The sequence below is a fragment of the Terrapene carolina genome, unplaced genomic scaffold (assembly GCF_002925995.2).
Source record: "Terrapene carolina triunguis isolate 2854851 unplaced genomic scaffold, T_m_triunguis-2.0 Scaffold231, whole genome shotgun sequence".
NCBI lineage: Eukaryota > Metazoa > Chordata > Testudines > Emydidae > Terrapene > Terrapene triunguis.
In genome coordinates this window covers 15,172,120-15,196,853 of record NW_020664582.1, presented here as the reverse complement: position 1 = coordinate 15,196,853, position 24,734 = coordinate 15,172,120, and the positions used below count along the sequence as shown (strand labels likewise).

The window sequence follows — 24,734 nt, the reverse complement described above, 5'->3', positions numbered from 1 at the left end:
CAAATCATTATTATTATTGAAACAAACACCTCTGCCTACAGGGAAAACAAGCTATTCCTCACCTTTCTTGGCTAGATATTTGGTGATTTGGAGGCAAGTGAAAAGTGAGGGGGGGTATAATATGTAGGGATAAATGAGTAAAATGTTAAGGTACTGCATTGGGTTTCAACTGCCAACTGCTATCAGTTTCATTGAAGGCTTCAATCTTGTGCAATGTTGAACATTTCCCCCATTATCTCCTTTCTGAAGACTGGTTAATTTTTAAATTGGATCATCAACATTCTCTTAACTCTTGAAGTTTATATTATACAAAGTTGAGCCTTAGAACCACCACAAACCTCACTTCCTTCTGCTCTAAATGCAAGATGTGTTTCTTTGACCTTGCCTTTGCTAGCACAAAGCACAGTGTACTGTGTACATATAAGATATTACATTAAACATAAAAAATCCCATACAGTTTCCCTCTTGGGAGAGGAAGAGAAAGAAAGAGCACATGTGACAGATGCTAATCATGTTCCTTAATGCATTTCTGGAAGTTGCTCAGATACTACAGTGATGAGGGCTGTCTAAAATAGAATGAATCTCCAGCACCAGTATTTCACAAAATGGTTGGGCTTTTTTTGTTTTGTTTCTTGCTTGTTTCGGGAGGCTTTGTTTTCAAATTGTATTTACTAAATCCAACTCAAAGCTACCTAAGAAGATACAAAATTGACCATACATGATTAGGAAAACATGGACTATTATCCAGCGTATCTTAATATTGTTTATGCAACCCCATTTGTGTGCATGACTCTTCATAGAACAAATAAGTCAGTTAGTGGCTTGATGATTTTATAATTTAATTCAGATAAAATATAGGAGGAGGATGGCAAATTAAAAAAAGAAAGAAAAAGAGAAGAAATATATCAACTAGTACTTCAGATAAAGATTTTTAAATACATTTTCTTTCTCCCTCCTCTTATGAAGGTGGCATGTTTATATCAATATTATTGGACAGATATTTTGCATCTATAACGCGCCTTTTAGATAAGGATAGCAAAGTATTTACAAATATTAACTAACATGACATGAAATAGTTAAATACAATTATTAGTTTCATTTTACAGATAAGTAAACTGAGGCATAGAACTTAAGTGAGTTGCCCAAGACTATATAGTGAATCAGTGGCAAAGCTAGTATTCTACTCTAGATTTGCTCTACTAGTATGTGCTGTTTAAGGAGACAGGGCCATATTCTCAGCTGATGGAAGCTGATATAACTCTAGTGAAATCAATAGAGGTCTACTTACACCAGTTGAAAATCTCCCCTACTGTGTGTAGTATTCCCATGTTTCCATTCCCTCAATCAAATCCTATCTTTTCCTAAAGATGCTGTTTGATAGAAAACACAACAGTACTTCTGTGTTAATGCTGAACTCTTCTTTCTTTTAGCTCCTTCAAAGTGTTGAATTTCTCCTTGGGGATGTGTGACTTAATAACATTGCAAACAACTCTTTATCTCTGTGCAGGGAGATAATTACTCTAACGACCAAAGTGCTACATTGAAACTTTTGAGGTCTTTTGCGTGCATCTAAGTACCCAAAGCAGCCCAGAGGAGTCAGTTCTGAGTACTGCAGCAGCACAGATCTTGCTACTGTTGTCCTCATCTTCAGTCACTATGGAGAAAACCATCTGCTTCTGCTTTGAGTTGGAAAGGGGCTTGTGTTCCAAAGTACTCTCCCCCTACAGCCCATCCCTGTCCCTAGCTGCTGTATTTACAAGAGCAGTGAGGGAATGAATCTCTTGGATTAAAAACATTCCAGTTTAGTTCTAATTAAAATAAATAAATGAAAATCCTGCTTGCATACAGATATACAAAAATAGTCTTTGTGTGAGAAGTAAATCTACAAAGTTTATCTGTCTTAGAAACAGATAAATCTACAACTGCTCATTGTCTTTTTTTATTATAAACTTATTTATAGAGTGTCCTGTCCTCCCACTCCTACTCAAGATGTGCAGAAGGTAGACACTCAGCACATTCATGGGTCCTGAAATAATTTTCAGGGCTTGTGAAATATCATGTTGCGTAGCTTTGATCTAATGTGCTGGGGTACCATGAAAATATCATATTTTAATGTAAATGTTATGCTAGCCAAACTATTTGAAGGTATCTTTCCTTTGCCAGAACCACTTTTTCAAATTTAAAATACAACTACTAACAACAATATATATGGAGTTACATCAAATAATAAAGCTTTAAAGTTTGTATTCTACCTGCAACCTATTGAATGTGATATAATAGACCCACCATGATAGGCCTAATAAAATGTTGACTATTAAAACAAAACTTAAAAGGTAAAGTTATTTTTTAAATAAATGTTATGTTACTATAGTACCTCCACTTCTGAACTCTGAATTCATACTGCTTCTGCAATTACATACATCCACTACCATAGGAACAAGCCAATTGTACCATGCATGCTGCATAATATTTTTCTCAAAATGGAGCACAGTTCTGCAGCAGGGTAGATTTGATGGCTATGGAATACATAGAGAGCTGTTCATACCTATCTTTTCTAAAGAACTTTAAGATGCAAAACCCACTCTATAAGTGCAAAGTGCCGATTTGCTCTTGTGCATTGACCTCTATCAGCCTGTGCCAAGATTTGGAAAAGACTCGAGTCCTTCTTTCCAGTAAAAACAAGGAGTCTGGTGGCACCTTAGAGGCTAACACTTCTTTCCAGTGTTCAGGAGGAGTTGATAAGGCTTGGATTTTGGGCCTCATCCCTGGGTCACTGGCAGATGCTACAGGTCGGGTTGCCAACTCTCCAGGATTGGCCTGGATTCTCCAGAAATTAAAGATTAATCTTTAATTAAAGATTATGTCCTGTGATGAAATCTCTAGGAATACAGCCAACCAAAACTGGCAACCCTAGCTATAGGTGGATATGTTGGTTGAGCGATGGACCTGGGGCTAGAATCTGAACCCATTTGGCCTCTGTTTGGATGCTGCTGGGATGCAGAAATGGATTACTCCTGTTGGAGATTTGAACTAGTGCTTTGAGTGGGGATTCAAACCCCAGCATGGTACGAGCTGGGGAGACACAATTCAACCCTGTGTCAAATGTGAGGCCTTGTGGTAAAGTGGGATTCGAACCAGGACTTTGATGTTTAAATTAATTTCAAACGTTCAGCTCGCCCCACAAAGACCCACTAGATGGCGCTCTCTCAACGAGCAGCGAGCCCTACTTTCCCAGCTCCCTAGCGCTGCCGGGGACCCTAATGGCCGGGCTTCGCCACTGCAGCCTCTTTCCCTGAACCTCGACGGCGGCCATCGTTGCTCAAGCCCACGTGACGCGGCGGCGACCAATCAGGGCGCGGAAGGGGGCCCGGACTCTCGTCCCTGTGGCCGCCATTAAAGAAAAAGGGGCTCGGAACTAGACGGGAGAAGAATCCCCCTCTCTCCCCCCCCCGGCCGGGACGCGACATGGGGGCGACCCGCTGACAGGAGCCGGGCGCTCAGGATGCCGCGGCCGGGCAGCCGCCGACAGAGGCACCGCTGAGAGAGGAGGCCCGCCAGCGGGGGCTTTGGGGCACCGACTGCGGCCGCCGCGTCCCTCTGTCTCCGCGCTTGGCGGCGGGGCCGGAGCGTGTGGGATTCGGCCCCCCGGCTGAGGAGAACTCGGGGTTCCCCCTAGCTGGGGGGATCTGGGGGTTCGGCCCCCCGTCCGCGGAGGTTCCCCAGTTGAGAGGATTGGGGGTTCAGCCCGCCCTTTGGGAGGCCCCTCCCCCGAAGAGACCCTGCAGTCCCTCCCCAGCTAGGGAGATTGTGGGGTTCAGCCCCCATCACAAGAGACGTCTCCATCTGAAGATTTGCGGGGTTCGCACCGGCGGAGGGAACCCCCCGGCCGCGGCAACTTGGTGGGGTTCGGAGATCCACTCATCTGTGGGGATTTGGTGGGGGTCGGCTCAACTTTGGGGTAGGCCCCTGCTGACGAGAGACTTCGTGGGAGTCATCCGCCTCTCTGAAAAACCTGGGGCTCACCCCCTTGAGAAGATCTGCCCCCGAAGAGACTTTGAGGGTCGCCACAGTTTCTCTCTTCCGCCCCCCCAGCGAAGAATCTTCACGCACAACGGAGACTATTTGGGTCTCACCCTTCAGATAAGAGGATTGTTGAGGGGGGTTATGCTCACAAGAAAACATACCTCGCTGGGCTGCTGCTGAGGGGGCGTTCGGGGTCCCCTTCTCACTCAAGAACCCCCCCCCCGGCGGATTTTGGGGTACACCCCGGGAGAATTTCACCCCACCCTTGGGAATTCTTAAAACTTATCTGGCTTCTGACACCTGAAGTTTTTGTCTGATCTAATTTTTAATTTATTTGGAATATATTTTGAGAGGGAGAAGAATCTGACGTCCCCGCTTTACTCTCTTCCCCTCGGACTCTTATCGACCCACAACTGCTCAGCCCCAGTCATTCCACTATTTGCCCCTCTCATCTGGCGATTAAGAAACAAGAGGAAGAGCAGGGAGGTTGCTGGATTAATTTCCCCTGTTGGATTATTTATTCCTCAACTCCCTCGTTTGGCGACTGAGATAAGAGGGAGGGGTCGTGAACCCATTTTACCTCCTGCCCCATTGGATTAATTACCCCACTTCTCTCCCCTTGTTGGATCAGCTACTGTCTTCTCTCCCCTTCGTCTTCGATTGAGTAGACAAGAGAAGCAGGGAGGATTGTGTATCTTAATCTTCCATCGTTGGATTATTGACCCTTTCCTTCTTTTCTCCCCTTGTTGTTGTCTTTACCCCCAGTTTTGGCAGAAGAGGAGGAAAGGTTCTGACTCTTTGGCCCACTTTTCACTGCTCCCCTCTTGTTTCCCTCCCATCCTGTTTGTCTCTCTGTGTGTAAAATCCCTTATTTAATTGTGTTATTTGTGCGTGTGTAACCAACCCCCCCCCCTTCCTTCTGTGTCTCTCCCTCCCCTCTGTCTCTCTCTGTCTCTCTCTCTCCCTCTCTCTCTGTCTGTCTCTTTCTTTCTTGTCGGAGGCTGTGGGATAATGGCGTGTGGGTTGTGGCTGTGAGGATGAGTTCCTGCTTCGTGCCGAACGGGGCCAGCCTGGAGGATTGCCATTCCAACCTTTTCTGTCTGGTAAGTGTCCACCAGCCGCAGACACACTATTCACAGAGGGAAAGATTTTTTTTTTTTTTTTTTTTTTGAGGTGGGGGGTGGAAGGGGTAGTGGAAGCAAAGCAGCCATTTTTAGCATAGCTTCTGCTGGATGAGTGCTCAGAGTAGGCCCTGCCTGGAACCAGCCAGCTTTTCTATGTCCCTCTGTTTTCCCCCCCCCCCCCCCCCCCCACATCATTGCCTGTGTAATATTGTCCTTCCCTCCTTCTCTTGTCTTTTCTGACCAATATTACCCCAACACTTTGCTTTCCTCTTCTGTTTCCTTCTCCCCAACTTTTTCTGCTTCCTATTAATCTTTTTAGCTATATCTTCTCATATCTTTATTTTAGTCCTGGCAGGAGGTGGTATGTAGCTCCACTACTCCCCTTTCCTCAGGCAAACTTTCTTTCTTTCCTCTCCCCCTGTAGTGATGCCCCAGAAAAATGTCAACTAAATCCCCCATTTTTCCTTGCTTTCTTTTGTCTATCATTTTTCTCTTAAACTGGTTTTGGTGATATATATATATATATTTACAAAGGCACATGCTATCCTATACTTGTGTTGTGCACCATTTCACATCCTTATTTTTTTTACCGTTAAACTGTTAATTTTCACTTTTGACAGCTCCTAAAGACAACTTGATTTGGATTGGAATATAGTGCACTTTTTTGTGGCTATGGGGATTGCTGACCTGTTTAATTTTCCTTTTAATACAAATTAATTTGTATCAGGTTGACTGGTATTTATTATTATGGAGGCTGTTTTAAGTAAACCCTGTGTCTGGCTGTTCTTGCTGGTGTATTTTGGGGGAGGGGAATCTGGACAGCTTGAGCATGTCTGCAGGACACCAGTATGAAGGCTGCATCAGGTCTGCAGCTCAGTATGAGCAACATCTTGTAAGTCTTTCAGAAGTACCAACTGTTGCAAATTCCTTAGCAACACTTAGTCCAAAGCCTCATCTTCCTACTTGGTGGTGGAGGCTACCCTATTAGATAAAACTGTGCAATAATCTTAATTATTGTGTCATACCTGGGGGAAGAGCAGAGATTAGAACCATGTGGGAGAAGGGGGGATGGTGTTAGCAAGTGCAAGGACCCCCGTTGTATATGCTCATTTATAAGGCTGAATCCATTTGACACCTCCCGCCATGCATCTTGAGTCACTGTTCCATTTAAGAAGTGGTCAGGGTTTAAACCTTGATCTCTTTGGTACAGTGTTGCTTTGTAAACAATAGTTCAAGAATAGAGATTATCTGTGCTAATAGGAAGATATAGAGCAAAACAAATTGTTGTGGCTAACAGGATAATAACTTCAATTTCAGACTTAAGTTAAATGCATTTTTTGCAGAAAAATAACATGATTTAATTTTGGGAGTGGGAGAAGGGGAGAATATGATGGCATTGGGTACAGTGGGTGCACTTGAAAAGTTGCAACTTGATGTATTCCCTCTCTGTAAAATAAAGAATTCTTTTATTACCAGTAGATCTTTCAAAGCACTGGTAGTTAAGGGTGTTCACTGAAGGTAGATCTGTTGTATACAGTTCTCCTGAAAGCGTTGTGTAATTTAAAATGTACAGAAGGAGCATACATGCGTAAGATCAAGGCTAAGGAAAAAAGCATTTGCCAAGATACATGATCAGTGAGGTAGTGGGTGAGGTAATATCTTTTACTGGACCAACTTCTGTTGGTGAAAGAGACAAGCTACACAGAGCTCTTCTTCAGGTCTCTTCTGCATAAACCAACACAGCTACAACAGTGCAAACATTTAAGAACTTGGTCAGTTTTATTGCGACTTTGCTTCTGGTATTAATACTTACAGCAATTATTTAAAGATAGAGGTTGATAGAGGTAAAGCAAGGTGCAGGTCATAGTTTAGGACAGGGGTCGGCAACCTTTCAGAAGTGGTGTGCCGAGTCTTCATTTATTCACTCTAATTTAAGGTTTCGCGTGCCAGTAATACATTTTAACATTTTTAGAAGGTCTCTTTCTATAAGTCTATAATATATAACTAAACTATTGTATGTAAAGTAAATAAGGTTTTTAAAATGTTTAAGAAGCTTCATTTAAAATTAAATTAAAATGCAGAGCCCCCTGGATTGGTGGCCAGGACCCTGGCAGTGTGAGTGCCACTGAAAATCAGCTCACGTGCCGCCTTCGGCATGTGTGCCATAGGTTGCCTACCCCTGGTTTAGGATATAAACTGTCTTCTTCATCCTCATATTCAACAGAGTACAATCTGTTTTAGAAATTATTTTGGTAAGTTTCGCTTAAAAGCATAGGATCGTGGATTTTTCTTTTCTTTTCTCTTTTTAAAATCACAGAACTAGGGTTTATGTCTGATAGCTTTTTGCCAAGAGTCCTATTTGCAACTTCCTTCTAATGAAGGAACTAGAAGTAACTTCAGGATTTAGTAAATTTTGTTTTCCCCCAAATGTTTTTCACCTAACTTTTTTTTTTCTGTTCCTCTTCCACAGGCTGATTTGACTGGGATTAAATGGAAACGATACGTATGGCAGGGTCCAACATCTGCCCCAATTCTCTTTCCGGTAACGGAGGAGGATCCCATTTTGAGCAGTTTCAGTCGCTGTCTGAAAGCCGATGTACTGAGTGTTTGGCGGCGCGATCAGAGACCTGGACGCAGAGAGTTGTGGATATTTTGGTGGGGTGATGACCCCAACTTTACTGATCTTATTCATCATGACCTCTCAGGTAAAAGAGAATGGACTGAACAAAATCTAATCAATCAGTCAACAAAGGGATGCTGTCTTCCATACTTAAAAAGTTCCCACTTTATAAACACTACAATGGATAATGACATACAGTTTATTGTCTATAGTGATTTGTCATACTTACAACTTCCATCACCTTGAGTTTATGGTGGTGGGTGGGGGCCTCCCAGGAAACCAAATTGCTATGATCGTGGAATCTTATCAAAACTGAACTTCTGTCTTGAGTTGTGTACTGATATAGTTGAGTGTCTCTCTGTATTTAGGGTGGCTGTTTCTACTGAGAGAAATAGTGCTAGATATTCAAGGAGCAATTTTTTGCCCTTTTAAATTTTTTTTTTTTATTCTATGCTTTTTGAAAACTAAAGTGAGTCTCTCAAATTTGGATAGAATTTTCTCTTTAAAACAAAGAAATGCAAGACTCTCTGTGGTAGTGGCTTAGGTGTGGGATGATTTAATATTATTAAAATGTTTTGGTATAAACTCATTTGTAGGTGATCAGAATTTATCTTAAATCTCCATGCCATTTTTAAGGTATGGGGGGGGAAAAATTAAGGAACCAGATGGAGTTGTCTCTGGAAGTATAAACATGGCCAAAATTTTCAAAATAAAGGTGCCTAAATAAGGCACCTCAGGGAGCAGGGAATCCTGAGAATCTTGTGTATTAAGACTCTCTTGTTTTCTTTCAGAAGTGCTGAGTGTCTGTTAAAGTAGGTTACTGTCACCATTAAAGGTGATGATGGCTTACACTTCTGAAAGTCAGACCATTCTTATTTGGGTGTCTGAATTTAGATTTTGGTGCCTAACTTTAGGTATCTTATTTTGAAAATTTTGGTTTAGAAAATAAAATCACACATACCTTTTTTTAATATAATCTTGTTGACAGATGACTGCTTCCTGTTTTGTGTTTTGCTTGGAGAGCTAATTTTTAAACCACTACCTTTGTATACAGTCTCCCCAGTAGGCTTACGGATACTTATTTTTATACAATAATATTAAAGAAGTCATATTGTTGTATACTTATACTTTAGAATAATGAAAAGCATTCATATTGCAGAATTATAAAATGAAGTTTAGTTTTGGTATGTATTGCTTTTGATCAAAATGGAAATCTGTGAGTACTTGTTCTTTTCAGGGAAACGTTTTCTGTTGGATGAATAAATGGTACTTGAGAGAACTAGAATACATTAATAGTCTCTATGTAATTGTGGACATACCAAAAAGCAAATATGAAGTTGAAATGTCACTGAGCAATCTGATTTGAAACAGTCTTGTAATCTGTAGAATTTCCATATGTACAGCAAGTTTATAAGAAGGAATTTCATGTTTTATGCAACAAATATATTATGTACTGGAAAAGACTCAAGTACTAAAATTACAGATGTTTCCGATATTGTATCTGAGTTAGCAGGAATTGCAATACTGCTGCTACTACTAACAACCCTGGAAATGGAAACTTCTCTTATGGAGTAGTCAGCTACAGCTTCTGTAGTTTGCCCTATGAATGTCCTCTGTCCAGACCTGCAGGGACCATCTTTTGTAGGGTGAGATGTAACTTAGATTCCATGCTGTTTTTGTCCTGGGCTACTCCTGAGTAAAGACCAACACTTGTGTAGAAGTTTCAATGTAAGTTTTGGTATGCTGTTATGGCATAGGGTGAGACAAGAATATTAGATTTTTTTTTTTTTTTTTTTAATAGATCATGAGCATGAAGTTAAACCACAGGTTCACATAGGACTGAGCCCAAGTTTCTAAACTTGTCTGCTGTATTTAGTGTGATACATTTTATTTGGTCAGTATCTAGCTTTTTTTAAAAATCACTTAAAGTAACTTAAAGTAGTAATCAGGAGGAACCTGGTAAAAGATACCATCGGCCTTTGGGGGGATACCTTGTAGCTGAATTCTCTGAGCTAATGTCTGTGGTACTCACAGATTGTCTTTGGGACTTCAGAGTAGATGGGCCGGCATATGTCTTCCTGGAAGTGAACTTCTGAGTTGTCTTATCTAGAATTAGTGAGGTGCTCATACAGAATTGGTTGTTTGCTCAATCTTATCTTTGGGTCTGTTTTGGATATTTAATTTGTTTGGGTTGGGGATGTTTGATCATTGATGTCTGCATTTCAGTACAGGTTCTATTCCATACCAGTTTCGGCACAGGAGATTTTTGATTTCCACACAGATTCTGAGGCTAACAGCTCATGACTTTTTAATCTTCCTGGTGGTTAAATGTGCCTGATCTCTCATTCCAACAAGGAAGTTAGCCTCCAAAAGCCATTATCAGCTGTTACAAGGATCTAGTCAGCTTGGATCCTTACAACCAGAAGCAGTTACGTAGGTGATCTATAGGAAATGAAGCAGCTAGATTGGGGAGGAGGTAGCTGGGAAGTTGCCTGAACCCTGTCCTTTTTCTATGCAAAAACTTGTGTGTGTGTGTGTGTGTGTGTGTGTGTGTGTGTTATAACTGAGCCCAAACAATATTGCTTGGCTTCATCCATAGACATAGTAATGAATTATTGGTTAGCGGACAGTTTTTATTAATCCATTCTGCTCCATCCTTGTTACACTGCTCCTGGAAAAGATAAATTGCTTCCAGGCTGAGGCTTGCTATCTGTTGTTCTGATCCTTGCTCATATTGTTTGGTGAAAACAGAGTGTGGCTATAATGAATTAACAGGCATTATCAATGCTATTGCTTAGCAAACTGAGGGTGTTGACCATCCTTAAGGAGAGATGGGGAACTCCGTTATGTTTAAGAAACATCCTCCTGCTGCTAGAGAGTATGTCACTTATTGCTGAGTAACAATCCTCTTTTAGGGAAAGTGATTTGAGAAGACAGCAGTTATTCAGTTCCAGTCCTGCTTGGATAGCAGTAACAGTCTAGATTCTGGCCTCCCTTTGGAGTTGAAACTGCTTGTTAAGGGGCCATAAATCATTGGGCATGTGAGACTTCTTGGCAGCTTTTGAGTTGCCATGAGTTGTAGCTTAACATTGCTTGTGTTTTGGAAGTGCTCTTGGTGATGAACAACTTGCTGAAGGATGCATGTGTCATATCCCTCAAGGATCTTTCTTATAACCTACAGGGTCTCCTGGCAAGATAATATCTAAACATAGTAGAGTATCAATATGTTTTATATGACATGCAATTGTATATCTCTTGCCCTGTGGAAGTTTATTCTCTGCGCTGGCAGAATGTTTGAATGATTTTGCCAGCTGGCTGTATCTGAACTCTCTACATTGAGCCTTGGGTATAAGTCTTGTTGCTGGTAGAGGTTGTTGATGTGAGGGGCTCTACTCCTTGTTTCCCCAATTTATGAGGGGATTTATTCAGAGGTAGTGACTCTAGTTAAGAATTTTAGAAAAGGTGTGACTGAAAGACATGAAGAGTGCTATTTATCAAATGTTCTAGGAAAACTATTTAATCTGCTGTACCTGTGGCAACTTTGCAATGGTATCGTCTTGTAGCAACAGTGAGGCATGATCATAGTAAATCCCTCCCTGCAAGGCTTAAAGTAGAACGTCTCAACTACATAAGCTTGTTCAGAATGCTGCAGCACAGTATCTCACTGGCTTGAGCAACCATAGTTGTATTACACCTTCTCTGTGCTCTTCAAAGTGTCTGACTATATAAATATGGGGGTTGAAGTTGGTAATGTTATGTTATATAGGTCCAGATTGTGCTCAAGACCTAATTCTGAGGCAATAGTTGTACTTCGACTTTCACCCACATTTTAAGGATTCCACCATTGTGCCTTTGGCCAGCAAGTTATACCTTTATTGTGGTGAGCTGTATAATGTGGAACTCTTTTTTTCCCCTCCCTCTCTCTGTTCATCTCTTTTAACTTCTAAAAATGTCCTTTTAATTTGCATGTGCTTCACTACTTTTGGCCCTATATTTACTAACTTCATCCTTTTTTTTTTTTTTTTTTTTTTGTACTAGACTCCTTGTTTGTTTGTACCGCTCCCAGCATGCTTTGATGGGGGAGTAATTTATAAATTAATGTTAGTCTTGGCTCTGCATTAGACTTACTTTTCCTTCTTATAGCTTGCACCTTCCTGTAATGGTTGATATCTAAAAAATTTTTCAGAAGTCTATGCAGGCATGCATATTTGTTTGTTTGTCCTTTATGTTAAAAATGACAAGCAGTCTTGAGCTATTGTGGATTCCAAATGGCCACAGATATTTCTGTATATTAGGCAGGGAAGTGCATAGTGCAGAGATTCTCAAACTTTTTCATAATGGGGACAGTGTTGTAACAGTATGTCCCATGGATCCTTTCCTCTCCACTTCCAAATCATGTGGACCAGTTAAGTACTAAGGTATCTTTAGCTTCTAATACAGAAACCAGTGTAAGAACCAACATCATGTGACCAACCACTGTTCTACAGGCTCCTAGCAAGTGATCCACTAAACAGTTTGAGAATCACTTCACTAATGATTTACTCACTCTGTTGGCAGTGCTTGATTTTGACGTATACTCTTCTGTTTGATAAATGTCACACGACAAAACTTTGCACCAGATGTCAATATAGTGAGCCTAAGTGTCTGTATGTTACAGTAGGTAGCAATAAATCTTTCTCATCCTCTGCCTGCTTCTAGATCTTTTGCCCATTAAAGTTCACTGTACAATATGTTCTTAGGCATTTTGGTGTCCTCCATGTGGAGGCATGTCCATTCCAACAAAACTGCTAATAAGCATTGCTCAGTGCTGTTTGTGCATTCTCTTTACAGAACATCTTTATTTGTGTTTTGTATCTTGCTACTTGATATGCATAATAACTTGAAGGTGCTGTTTGATATAAATCTTTCCAGTTCTTTGCTGTGCCGGCGATAACATGTCTATGTTTCACATCTGTGGAGTAAGGTGAAAATTGCTACTGCATTGCAAATGTGGACTTTCGGTTCAGGTGGTGATATACTTGTTCCAGATTGAATATCCTATGCAGAATGTGCCTTTAGAAATTCAGGGAAAAATTCCTTGATCACTGAGGATGGTGTTTGTCAAAACTCCTCCAGTGTAAGTGAAATCCATCTGTATGCGTAATTATTCTCCAAACTTAAAAAAAATATATATTTTTTTTGTCAAGTTTAATGTGGCTAAATGTCCCAGTTTATATTTTACACTTGCTTGCAGTTTTCTCTTCATTGTGGCATATGTGTGTTCTGCACAGTGTCAAAACACAATGTTGCCATGTCTGGCTTGACAAGCTAAACTTGATCTTCATGAAAAAGTTACAAAGAACTGAAGCAATCTTAAAATCCCTATAAGCAAGCACAATATATACTCCAGAAGTGTAAATATTCTGCTTTTATTTTCTTCTGGGAGGATGGGTAGGGAAGGTAAAACATTGATGAATACACTATAGGTAATATACACATTGCATTCACACTTTTTGCAGAGACTTAACACTTCTAAAGAAAAGTCTAGTTTGTGTCTTGTTGAAAATATAGTGACAGTAGATCTGGTATGATATAGTTTAGTAGAATATGTGATCTTGGACTGTAGCTCATATCTGAACTGGTTCTCAGTCAAGGAAACTGTCCAAAAAGTGTGGATGCCCAGAGGCTGTTCTGTGGAACACAAATACTTTTTTCCTAGAAATAGGATTAAAGTGTGTTGTTAATTTTTTTTTTTTTTTTTTTAAATGGGTCTGCTGCATTTGGGCATAGTTAGAACTTGTTCTTACATGTGAAACATCTACTCTGTGTAATACATAGTAATTACCATTTTCATAATAAGTGAATGATGTATTGTAATTTTTTTTCCCTATTAATATTTTACTTAAAAAAAAAAATACACAAACACAACCCCCCACAAACAGAAACTATGTATAATACATAATAATAGTCTTGTGTTAACCATTTGCTACCTTAACTATAGTTGAAACATTTGATTATATGTAATATGAACATTTAAAATATCAATTTGTATTACATAGTTAATCCAATTAGTTTCAAATCTTATTCTGCCTTATTTCATGTACAGAGAGATTAAAAAAAAATTATTAGAATAAGATAAAGAACAGAAGGAAACTTTAGAGGAGGGGGAAAGAGAAGAGGACAGAAAGAAGTGGGGCAGACAAGAGGAGGTTATTGCAACTTTTTCTAATAGTAGTAGAATCTTGAACTCTTTGTCACTCAAGTTAACTAGATAATTATTACTTTTTTAAATCCAATAATGGTCAGTATCTTCCAAAATTTATCCTTAATGTAAATTAAGCTTTGATTTAATTTTGGAATACTTTTTTTTCCCCCCCTTTAATTGTAACACTTGGCTTAAGGCTTTATTGTATATTGATACACTTACTACAATTTCATACTGTATCAGCTGACAGCCCCTCCTATCCCCTCCACCACCATAAGTTGAGTTTTCAGTATGGTGTGTGGTTTGATTAAGGCAAAACTTTGATTTATACAGTCTATATTTATGACTGGGCTATTAAATGAGAGCTCTTAAAACAGTGGTGGGCAACCTGCAGCCCGTCAGGGTAATCCACTGGTGGGCCACGAGACAGTGTTTACATTGACCATCTGCAGAACTGCGGCCACTGGGAGCTGCGGGCGGCCGTGCCTGCGGACAGTCAGAATAAACACTGCTGCCCGCAGCTCCCAGTGGCCGCAGTTCTGCGGATGGTCAATGTAAACACTGTCTCGTGGCCCGCCAGTGGATTACCCTGACGGGCTGCAGGTTGCCCACCACTGTCTTAAAGGAAGTTTGTTTTTTGGGGGGGCATGTGGAGAGGGAAGGTGAGCAATAGGCTTTTTAAAGCCTATGCGTAAAACCATATACAAGAAAGTAAATGCAAGAAAATTTACACACATGCTGAGAAGTGATTTGTTTTTCATATAATTAAAGTGATGTTAAAATGGTCGTTCAAAGTGCAGGGTGAATTTGTTTGTGATATGCGTAGTTTGCTGTTGCTTAAAACACTTTGAGTTCTCTCTCAATACGTGTTAAAAGTTTACTGAATGTTGAATATAATTTAAAAAATATCTTCCTGATTTATTTATCCTCTTCGTAGCTGGGGTCGCAACAGCTATGGCTATTGGTGTTGTTTCTGAGCCCTGGTTTGCATTACAAACTTATGTCGGTATAATTATGGATTTTCTACACCCCTGAGCAATGCACTTATACCGACCAAACTCCTAGTGTAGACAACGCTATGTCAACGGGAGGGCTTTTATCAACGTAGCCACCGCCTCTTGGTGTGGTGGAGTATCTATGCCAACAAGAGAAGCTCTCCAGTTGGCATAGGTAGCATCTTCACTAAGTGCTACAGCAGCGCAGTAAGTGTAGACAAGTCCTGACATACTGGAGGAAATAAAGCTCTTGGATTTTGATGGGTTCTTGGAAATGTATACTTTTAACATGTTGAATATTTCAGTCTCATGTTACTGGTTTTGAAAGTTTCAAACCTGTTTTGTATTACTCTAAGTATACATTAAGCAAAGGATGGTTTACAGTAAAAGGATGCTAACAAGTAACAGTTTGGCCAGAAATCTAGATTTTTTTTTTTTTTTGGTAGCAAATGATGTTTTACAAAATCTGAGTCAGAAACACTTCATGACAGCTTTCTTCAAAACTTGCTACAAGTTTTTGCATTAATCAAACCATACTTCCACACTTTGCAGCAATATGCTGATTCTAGAGTACCTAAAAGTAAAATGGATTGTAAACAAAAATGAAACTGACTTTCATTGGGTGGGATCTAGACTGAGGAAAAAGAGTCAATAGCAAATCGGATGAAAGCAAACTAGACTTTTAAAATGGTTTCAGTTCAGTTTCTGGTGGTGGCAACTTGAGTAAGTAGTTTACTTAAATATGAAATATGAACTATTTTGTCCTGGCCATTACTTTCAGTAACACTTCCTTCCATTTTATAATACATTTTAATTTCACTTATGTTCAGAGTGGGGCAAAGTTAAATGCAACACTGTTGGGAATGAAGTATTATTAATGCAGGGATGGGGAAATGAAAGCAAAATGAAAGTTAATCTTGTTTCGTGGATTATGACATACACCATTGTTGGGAGAGGGAGGAGAAAGGCTAGAGGACTGGTAAAAGTGATAAAGTGTGTGTTAACCTCAGGGTTGCCAGAAAACATCCAGTTAGGTCAGTAGCTATTTGAAGGCTTACCATCTGCAGACTTTTCAATGGCTTATGTTAAGTGATGGTCTCAGTCCAGGTCCCATTAGACAGGTGCTTATATTATCCTCACCACCACATTATTAGGGCCCTACCAAATTCATGGCCATGAAAAACACCTCACGGACCGTGAAATCTGGTCTTTTGTGTGCTTTTACCCTATACTATACTGATTTTATGGGGGAGACCAGAGTTTCTCAAATTGGGGGTCCTGATCCAAAAGGGAGTTGTAGGGGGTCACAAGGTTATTCGGAGGGGGAGGGGGGGGTTTGTGGTATTGCCACCCTTACTTCTGAGCGGCCAGAGAACGGCAGCTATTGACTGGGTGCTCAGCTCTGAAGGCAGCACCTGCCAGCTCCAGCGCAGAAGTAAGGGTGGCAATGCCATACCATCCCTCCCTTACTTCTGTACTGCTGCCTTCAGAGCTTGGCGGCCGCAGAGTGGCGGCTGCTGACTGAGGGCTCAGCTCTACAGGCAGCAGCACAGAAGTAAGGGTGGCAGTACCATACCATGCCATCCTTCTGCGCTGCTGCTGGCAGTGGCTCTGCCTTCAGAGCTAGACTCCTGGCCAGCAGCTGCCCCGCTCCAGCTGCCCAGCTCTGAAGGCAGCGCCGCCGCTACCTGCAGCAGCGCAGAAGTAAGGGTAGCAGTACCACAACCCCCTCCCCACCTCCCACAACTCCTTTTTTGGGTCAGGACTCCTACAGTTACAAGACCCTGAAATTTCAGATTTAAATAGCTGAAATCATGAAATTTACAATTTTAAAAATCCTATGACTGTGAAATTGACCAAAATGGACGTGAATTTGGTAGGGCCCTATGCATTATGTATGCTACATAACTATTCTGGGACATTATACTGCCACTGCTTGTGCTGTTTATCTATTTTTATAGCACACTGAGTACCTGTATTGCAACAGTATAGTTCGGGGTGGCCAAACTGTGGTTCGCGAGCCACATGCGGCTCTTTTACCATTAAAGGGTGGCTTATGGAGCTCCCCCAGGCCACTTCTCCCATTCTCCACCTACAGTGCTGGGGGAGAGGGGGAAGCTCAGGACCTCTGCCTTGCTGCAGGGTGGTGCAGTAGGGGCTTCTGCCCATTGGGGAGGTGGGGTCTCGGGGCTTCATCCCTATGGGGCTCACCTGCCAGGGCTCAGCACTTCAGCAGGACTGAAGCCCCGAGTCCCATCAGGCGCTTCCCGTGGGCTGAAGCCCTGAGCCCTGGCGGTTCTCTAACTTCTGAAGATTGTCATATGTGGCTTGGAGGGCCATTAAGTTTGGCCACCCCTGGTATGGTTCTTGATGCTGTACTTGATTGTGTACACACACAGCACTTCAGATGAGTGTTGTCAGTAGGATTAAAGGGACATCAAGGCTTCTTTTAAAAACACCCCCTCCTCTCTCTTTTTTGTTTTGTTTTGTTCACCCTTAAATTTAAGCTCCTAGTAACTTCTAAGATTATACTAACTGAAATCGATTGGAGGACAAAATTTTTCTCTCCCTCCTCCCCCACAGTTGGCTTACTTCGTGCATTTGTTGTGACTGTGTACAGTCAGTTTCACTGTTTCCTTGTTACTTGGCTTCCCCTGTTGCTGTGAGACACAGAGCAACCTGGAAGAGAAACTTAAACCAATGTAAAAAAGTTGGCAGGGAGACTTGGGCTGGTGGTGTGCTTAAAACTGGTTTGTTTTTTGGAAACTTGAGTTCAAGTTGTTGTGTTTTTTTTTTTGTTTTTTTTCACACATGGACTTGAAGCACATTTGTAAATGTGAATTAGTTTTTTATTTACGCTGGTTAACCTGATCGTATATATAACCTTGAGTATGCTTATTTAAAAAAAGAAAAAAGGGTGGGGCGGTAAAAACCTTTATGCTATTTAGCCCTCCTTTTTTGTAGGGATATACAGTTCATTCAGACTAAGTAAACAGACTTTTTCTAGATATTTACTGCTTAGAGAGAGATTTTTATCTCAAGCCCACTCATTTTAAAGCCTGAAAATTCTATACTTAAAATTTTGCTTTGCGTCCATCACCCTGGAAACCAGCGTCCTTTCAGGCTGTAGTCTGCTGGATGGCAGTTTTCATATCTGGCCTTGGGCTTGAGGTTCTTTCTTCATGCTGTGCTTCTGAGAGTAGAAGGGTAAGATCAGTTTAAAAAAACCTCCAGCAAAGCAGTGTTGCCAGCCCTCATCATATTTTATTACTTAAAGCCACAGTTCCTGGTGACAGGTGATGTGGTGATCTCAGCATTCGTTTAAGAAGAAAAAGGGTTTATTTCTTGCCCTCTTGGTTGCAGAGAAAAGCTTGAAATTGTGATGAGTGCACCTCAAAGGATCAAAAACCAGAAGGCAAATAAACTTTGAATGTTTGAGGTTTTTAAAGACACTCTCATGAGGTTTGGGGGCCTGATTCATGATTTTTGAGATTGGTGATTTTGGTAAAGGATTTGCTGCAGGTTTCCTTCAAGCAAAGTCTTGCCAAGTTTTGCTGCTGTTCCGGCAGAGGCTGCTGCTTCATGCTTCGCTTCTTTCTGTGCTTATTCCATCAATGAGGGTCACTTCTTTCATAGAACCACTTTTTTGTTTGTTTCCAAAGATGACTGCAGGTGCAGAGATTAAATAACTTTTTTATTAGGATCTATGGAACATCTCTCAAGGTTGTTAATGCCTTGAACTATTCGCATCTGAGAATGTCACACTGATCGCCTGATGAAGAAGAAAGGCAGCCAGTCCAAACAACTACGTTAAAGTTTTAAAAAGGAAATATTTCAGCAATTTATAGTTATGACCATTTTTAATTGAAGAAACTTTGTTTCATGGCAGAACAGAACTTTGTATCCCCATAAAACATAAATTCTAGAAACTTAAATCAGCTGAGCAGTTCCTCTATACTAGGGGTTGGCAACCTTTGGCATCCTGGTGGGCCGGGCTGGTTTGTTTACCTGCCGCGTCCGCAGGTTCGGCCAATTGCGGCTCCCACTGGCCGTGGTTTGTCGCTCCAGGCCAATGAGGGCGGCGGGAAGCGGCACGGGCCGAGGGATGTGCTGGCTGCCGCTTCCCACCGCCCCCATTGGCCTGGGACCGCGAACCGTGGCCATTGGGAGCCACAATCGGCCGAACCTGCGGCCGCGGGCAGGTAAACAAACCGGCCCACCAGGATGCTTACCCTGGCGAGCCGCGTGCCAAAGGTTGCTGACCCCTGCTCTATACAGAGAACAGCATTGGAATTTGATTTGAGTGCTCTAAGTACTTGGGGTTGAGATTTTCTGGTGTCTGTGCTAGCTTGTCTTCCTGTTCCTGCTGTTTGTCTTGTGGTAGCTCCTAGAGGTCTTAGCTAGATTTGGCCCCCATCGTTCTAGGCACTGTACAATCACATAGCAAATGTCCCAATTACTCAAAACTTAATGAAAACGCCCGGGACTGTGTGTGAGGTTTTTGTTCTTCTCTTGGCATGGAGAAGGCGATATCTATTGGAGCATTTCTAAAATTGCAACCTGCTGTTGTCTGGGCAAACATTAGCAACTTGTTAATCTCTTTCCACAAATAAGTGCTCTTCCAGAATGTGCCTAAACTACGAAAACTGGGACCTGTATTGCTCCACCGAAGACAGCAACAGTGGAGGCTATGCAGTAAACAGAGTTCAGATCTGTGTTGTAGCCTTGCCTTAAGAACTGTTTAAAGACAAGCCTGGCACTGTTGAAGTTAGAATGAAAATTATGAATGTTAATTCCACAATCTCTGTCAAACTTCTCATTCATTTGTACAAATATAATGGTGTATTAAACTGAGTATGTATGGGACTTTTGAAAGCTGTTTGAATTTAAACCGATTAAGTCCTCCCTGTGCCTTCAAGATGATGTAAACTTGCCTTTATTTTGCAAGATACATATGTCTCGCATTTGATTATTACTATGTAGTTAGACTTGGGAGATCTGGAGACAGTCTCCCTAACTGAGGAGTCTATTCTCCCTCTGTGCATAAACTCCCATTAATGTTAATGAGTTGCATGCCCATTGAGGGCAGAACAGACCCCCACAGAAAGCATCAAGTTTTACCCAATATTCTCCAGGTAATTAAATGTCATCCACCTTCTTCTCCTTTACTCTAAATTGTTCTGGACATTAAGTTCAGCCAGAAGTCTCTCTTGTGGGTTTTTTGTTTTGTTTATTTTAATTTAAAGATGAAATTTTACATGTGGCTGATGAAGTACTCCCCCCTCCAAATTTTGTACAATGCCTTTTATTTAGAAAGATTTATATTAAACTTATCCCAGGCCTTTTAAAGATGACTTGCATTCTGATTTCTGGCGAATTGAACACTTGTGGTACAATTTAGAAACCACTTATTTAAGAATAGAAACATCTGGATATTGGAATTTTGAATTGGCCTAAAAGTGTATTCATTCTTGCATGTCATAATCAATGCTTGTAAGTATCCCACAGGCATTCCTTTCTGAATTTCAAAATCCAGTTTACTAGCGTATACCATATTAGAACATTGGGATAATTCAGACACCATCTATCTTCTAGGTTTGTTCCTGTCAGGGAGAATTATTTTCATTAATTGACAAATAAGATTGCACTGAGGTGTGGGGTGGAGAAGGGGCTACCTTTTAATAACACAAATACCTAATTAACCTGGCTTAAGATTGCACATGCTATTCAGTAATAATAAAGTAACCACTTTATGCAAAATGGTTCTCAGGAGCCAAAGATTTGAGATCAAAGGAAAGAATATTTAAAATAGATCCTAGTCTGATTCAGAGTGCCTGTAACATCCAGTCTGTTGTAATGAAGGTCTTCAATCTTCATTTTTTAATGTGGTAGGTGAAATTAAATGTTCTCGCAGCAGCATATGGCTGTCTGGTCACACCAAAGCTGTCTAAATTTGCTATTGAAATGATTGTATGTTAGAATTTGGCTAGTGTTGTTATAAATAAACTTGCTATAAACTTTCATAACTCTAGTCTTCTTTTTATGACTTTAGTATATACCAGTATTCATTTGAGATTGGATCTTAGTGGATATCTGTTCTTTAGGCACAGCCCTTAAGGAACAAAGGTCTCATCGAGACTGAGTTGATGCAGGCTAGATTAGTTATGAATACTTGTATAATCCTGATAGCATGCTAAATTCTGATATTGACAAACTCTCTGCTTATGGATACATTTGTACTTTTAAGCCAGTAACATTGGTTGATAGTCTAACATTTTTCTAGTGGCTTTGCAGGAAAATAAGAGACAGTGGTTATGTGTAGGAAAATAAGTTGTTGGGGGAAAAAAACTCCTTTCCTCAAGTGCACACTTTTGACCATTTGAAATGCAGACCCTGAATTATTGCAATAGCTGCAAAGATTCATTTCTGTACCTTTCCTTCCCCTATTTGTAGATTACTACCCCAAAACAAAATTGGGCGTAAAGGCTGGAAATACCTGTTCTTAGAAGCACCATTTTAAAAAAAGCTAATTGATGCACGAGATTTTATTGTAAATTTGAGATCACTTAAAGAGCTATATAGAAATCAGCCATTTAACCTTTGAAATGGTGCAGAGTTTATTGGGCAGTTAAAGTCCAATACCATTAAGGTTTGTGGTTAATGTTTGTTCTGTTATGTTGCCTGTGTTTGCCACGGTTTGATCAGTCTGTTTTGAACTGCAAAGCTGCATGTATGATAAAATGTTCATTCCCGAGTGTATTTGCATATTTCTGAACACAGAAAAACAAGAATCTCCTTAGCTCAAACATTTTCATAACATATGGTTGTTAAAGTTGTAAAGAGCAACAACTACAGTGCCCTTATTCCAGACCAGTACTTGTAAATTTGTTTCTTTCAGGGTGGATTTGATTTAAAGCAAATTGATTTAAATCACTAGTCAGGAAGACTCGATTTAATCGTGGATTTCTACATAGAAGTGCATTCTTGGTGGTGGTTATAACCTTAATACATATTCTTCACAACTCAGAGATAGATGTATGTTTCATTTTTAGAAGGTACACACTATACATTTTAAAGTGATTTATTTTGGAAACTTTTCAGATTAGTTTTACAGCTATATCAGAAAATGAATGATTGATTGTTTTGGTTATTTCATTTACCAAAGATAATTGAAGCAGATATTTATGAAGTCATTGGGAGGTGAACTATCGCCAATTCAACAGGTTATTCATTAATATTTGGAGGATTTTCTTGCCATGCTGTATTAGGAGGAGAACATCACCAGACAAACATTTAAATTGTTTTGTTTAACTAAAACAACGACGTTATGTATTCTGGATTTCTTTTCTTCAACAGCAAACATATTATAATGAACAAAGCAAGCATATGAATTTTTGAATTTAGTTAAACAAAGTTTTTTAAAATCAGGTTTGTTTTTGTTAAAATTGTTTAACATAATGAAATATTAAAAAAAAAACAAAAATTAAATCGATTGTCAGCCAGGTCAACATGAGAAACTTAAAATATTGGCTTCTGCAGCTAACTCAGTCGTCTTCACCTTCATTTTCCTTTTTGTTCATAATCTGGAAAAGAAAAACAAGCTTTCCTGCCTTCAGGTCCCAAACGATTTCTCAATTTGGAATGAATTAGTACAAAGGAAGAAAATATTCTTTCTACCCCGGGAGAAGAAGCTACTGCTGTTAAAAGTGAGATTATCACTTCAATAGTCTCTGAATCCAAGTGCTTATTGACTTCCACCAGTTCACTGATGTGACTTTCTTTAAAACAGCAGCAGCAAACATATTTCTTGAATGGTTCACCCTTAGCTCTGAAGTTTGATAGTTGGCATTATGGAGGAATGATTGCTGGATGCATTTTGTTTTAAAAAAAAAAAAAAAATCCGATTTTTAAATAAAAATCTGTGTTTTTAAATCATTGATTTTTATCCACCCTGGTTTCTTTAGTGAATTACTGTATTTTCTAATTGGCTTTTAAAGAAAATGTGTTTTGAAATTCTTTAAACAGCAGTTACTAATAAACTTAATCCTCTGAAAACTAGGAAATACAGCGTTAAAGTAACGTCTCTCAAACAACAGTCTCCCACAACCATAAATATACCTGCTCCCTGGAGCTAACAGTCATTTGTGGGAGAGTGGGGGACGAAACAAACCTGACCTATCCCTAACAAAATCAGCTACTTCCAGTGGTGTGCTGTGTAGATCCAACACAATTCTCTTGTCATTCCTCTTCTTATATGTTCACTGAACCTAACTATGTTAGGTTGAGCTGTATTGATCAAGAGAGTCATTGCAGCAAGTTGCCAGAGCTCATGTTGCCATCTGAGGAGAGGTGTAAGTGGGGATCTCTCCCCCTCCGAATTGTTATGCAGGAGGCTTGCATAGATGATCACAATGGCCCTATTGGTTCTAAAAATCTAAGAATGTCTGAAAGGTGTGGGGTTTTTTTAACTTTTTTTTTTTTTTTTAAACATCTGTACTTTCATGGCTGCCACTATCACCTCCAGAGACTAGTCGGTTAGTACGTACTATAGTATCTAGGAGCACTAGTGATGGACCAGGACTCCACTGTGGTAGGTGCTGTACAAACACAGACCAAGTGTGTGAAGAAGATAAGGGAACAGAAAATTGCCTCATCCTGTTCACACTCTTGCATATTCTCAGTGCACACCAGAACTTCACATCTGTGCTCATTCACGTGTTGCTGTGCACCCTCTCTGCCACATGTGCTTCACTGTTGCTGTGGGAGTTCCAACTGTTTGCTGGCACATACATCACAGTGTACCACAAGTGTGTCAGAGCTAACTGAAGGCAGAGGAAATGCTAAGGATAGAGACTAATAGATGTTTATATGGCAAGTCATTCGTTTGTTCTCAATAGATCAAGTGATATAGTTTAGCCTTAACTAGCTTGTGTTCACTAAGCATGACCTAAATTTGGACTTTATCCTATTGAGTGCAAGGTCTAAGTGGTTTTCCCCTCACAACTCTTCACCCTCACTGCTGTCTTCCACGTGCTTGGGGAGGGTACAGTCCTGTGAGCTCTCACAGGGACTTGTTGGGCTGCATTGCTCAAACAGGGCTGAGTTAAGGAGACATTACCTTAACTCTCTTTCCTGGGTTTCAGAGGTTTATGCTTAGCCTCCCACCAATTCTGGAATGGCACATGGCAGGATTAGGTAACCTTAACACTGATCTAACAAACTTTGTTGGTAGTAAATATTACTAGATCTTTCAGTAGCCTTTGATACTGTTGACCCTGAGATGCTTTTATCATGGTATGACTGAGAAGAAATATTTTAAAGTAGCTCTACTTATTTCAGTTGGAGGGATCCCAGAACAGGGTGATAGGTAACTTTTTTCCTTCCCAGAGGGCTCTCAGTCCCCCTTGTCACTTCTCGTCCTAATTGGTGTGAGATAACATGCTTCAGTGTCATCAGTATGTTTATGCTCATCTTTATCAGTTATGGGGGCTGTAAGGGAGAGAGTTTGTTACTCTTCCAGTATTTTGGCAGAGAACAGGATCTGGATTAAATGTAGCTACCTTAAACTCCTACCAGATAAAGAAAAAGTGGTGCTGATCTGATTATTTTGAGATGGGAAGATGCCTTCATTTACTTGCCATATCTAGATCTGATTAGATTCGTCATTGTTTCAGTTTCTCTGATAGGAATTTCTGGACACAGTTTCTTTCCTTTCCTCTGTGGCTGAAACATTGTGCCCTTATGCTCAAACACAGTTGTTGACCATAGTCATCCCTCATTTTGCCACC

At 40.4% G+C, this 24,734-nt stretch overlaps 1 protein-coding gene across 1 annotated transcript in view; it reads left to right on the top strand.

Annotated features, from left to right (window-relative positions):
- Positions 1–3,410: 3,410 nt before the first annotated feature.
- Positions 3,411–24,734, top strand: part of MED13 (mediator complex subunit 13) — a 75,996-nt gene continuing 54,672 nt past the window's right edge. The window contains exons 1-2 of the mRNA XM_026656422.2: positions 3,411–5,126; positions 7,618–7,852. Of these exons, the coding sequence (XP_026512207.1) occupies positions 5,061–5,126; positions 7,618–7,852 (301 nt within the window). The 5' untranslated portion in view covers positions 3,411–5,060. The remainder of the gene's footprint in view (positions 5,127–7,617; positions 7,853–24,734) is intronic.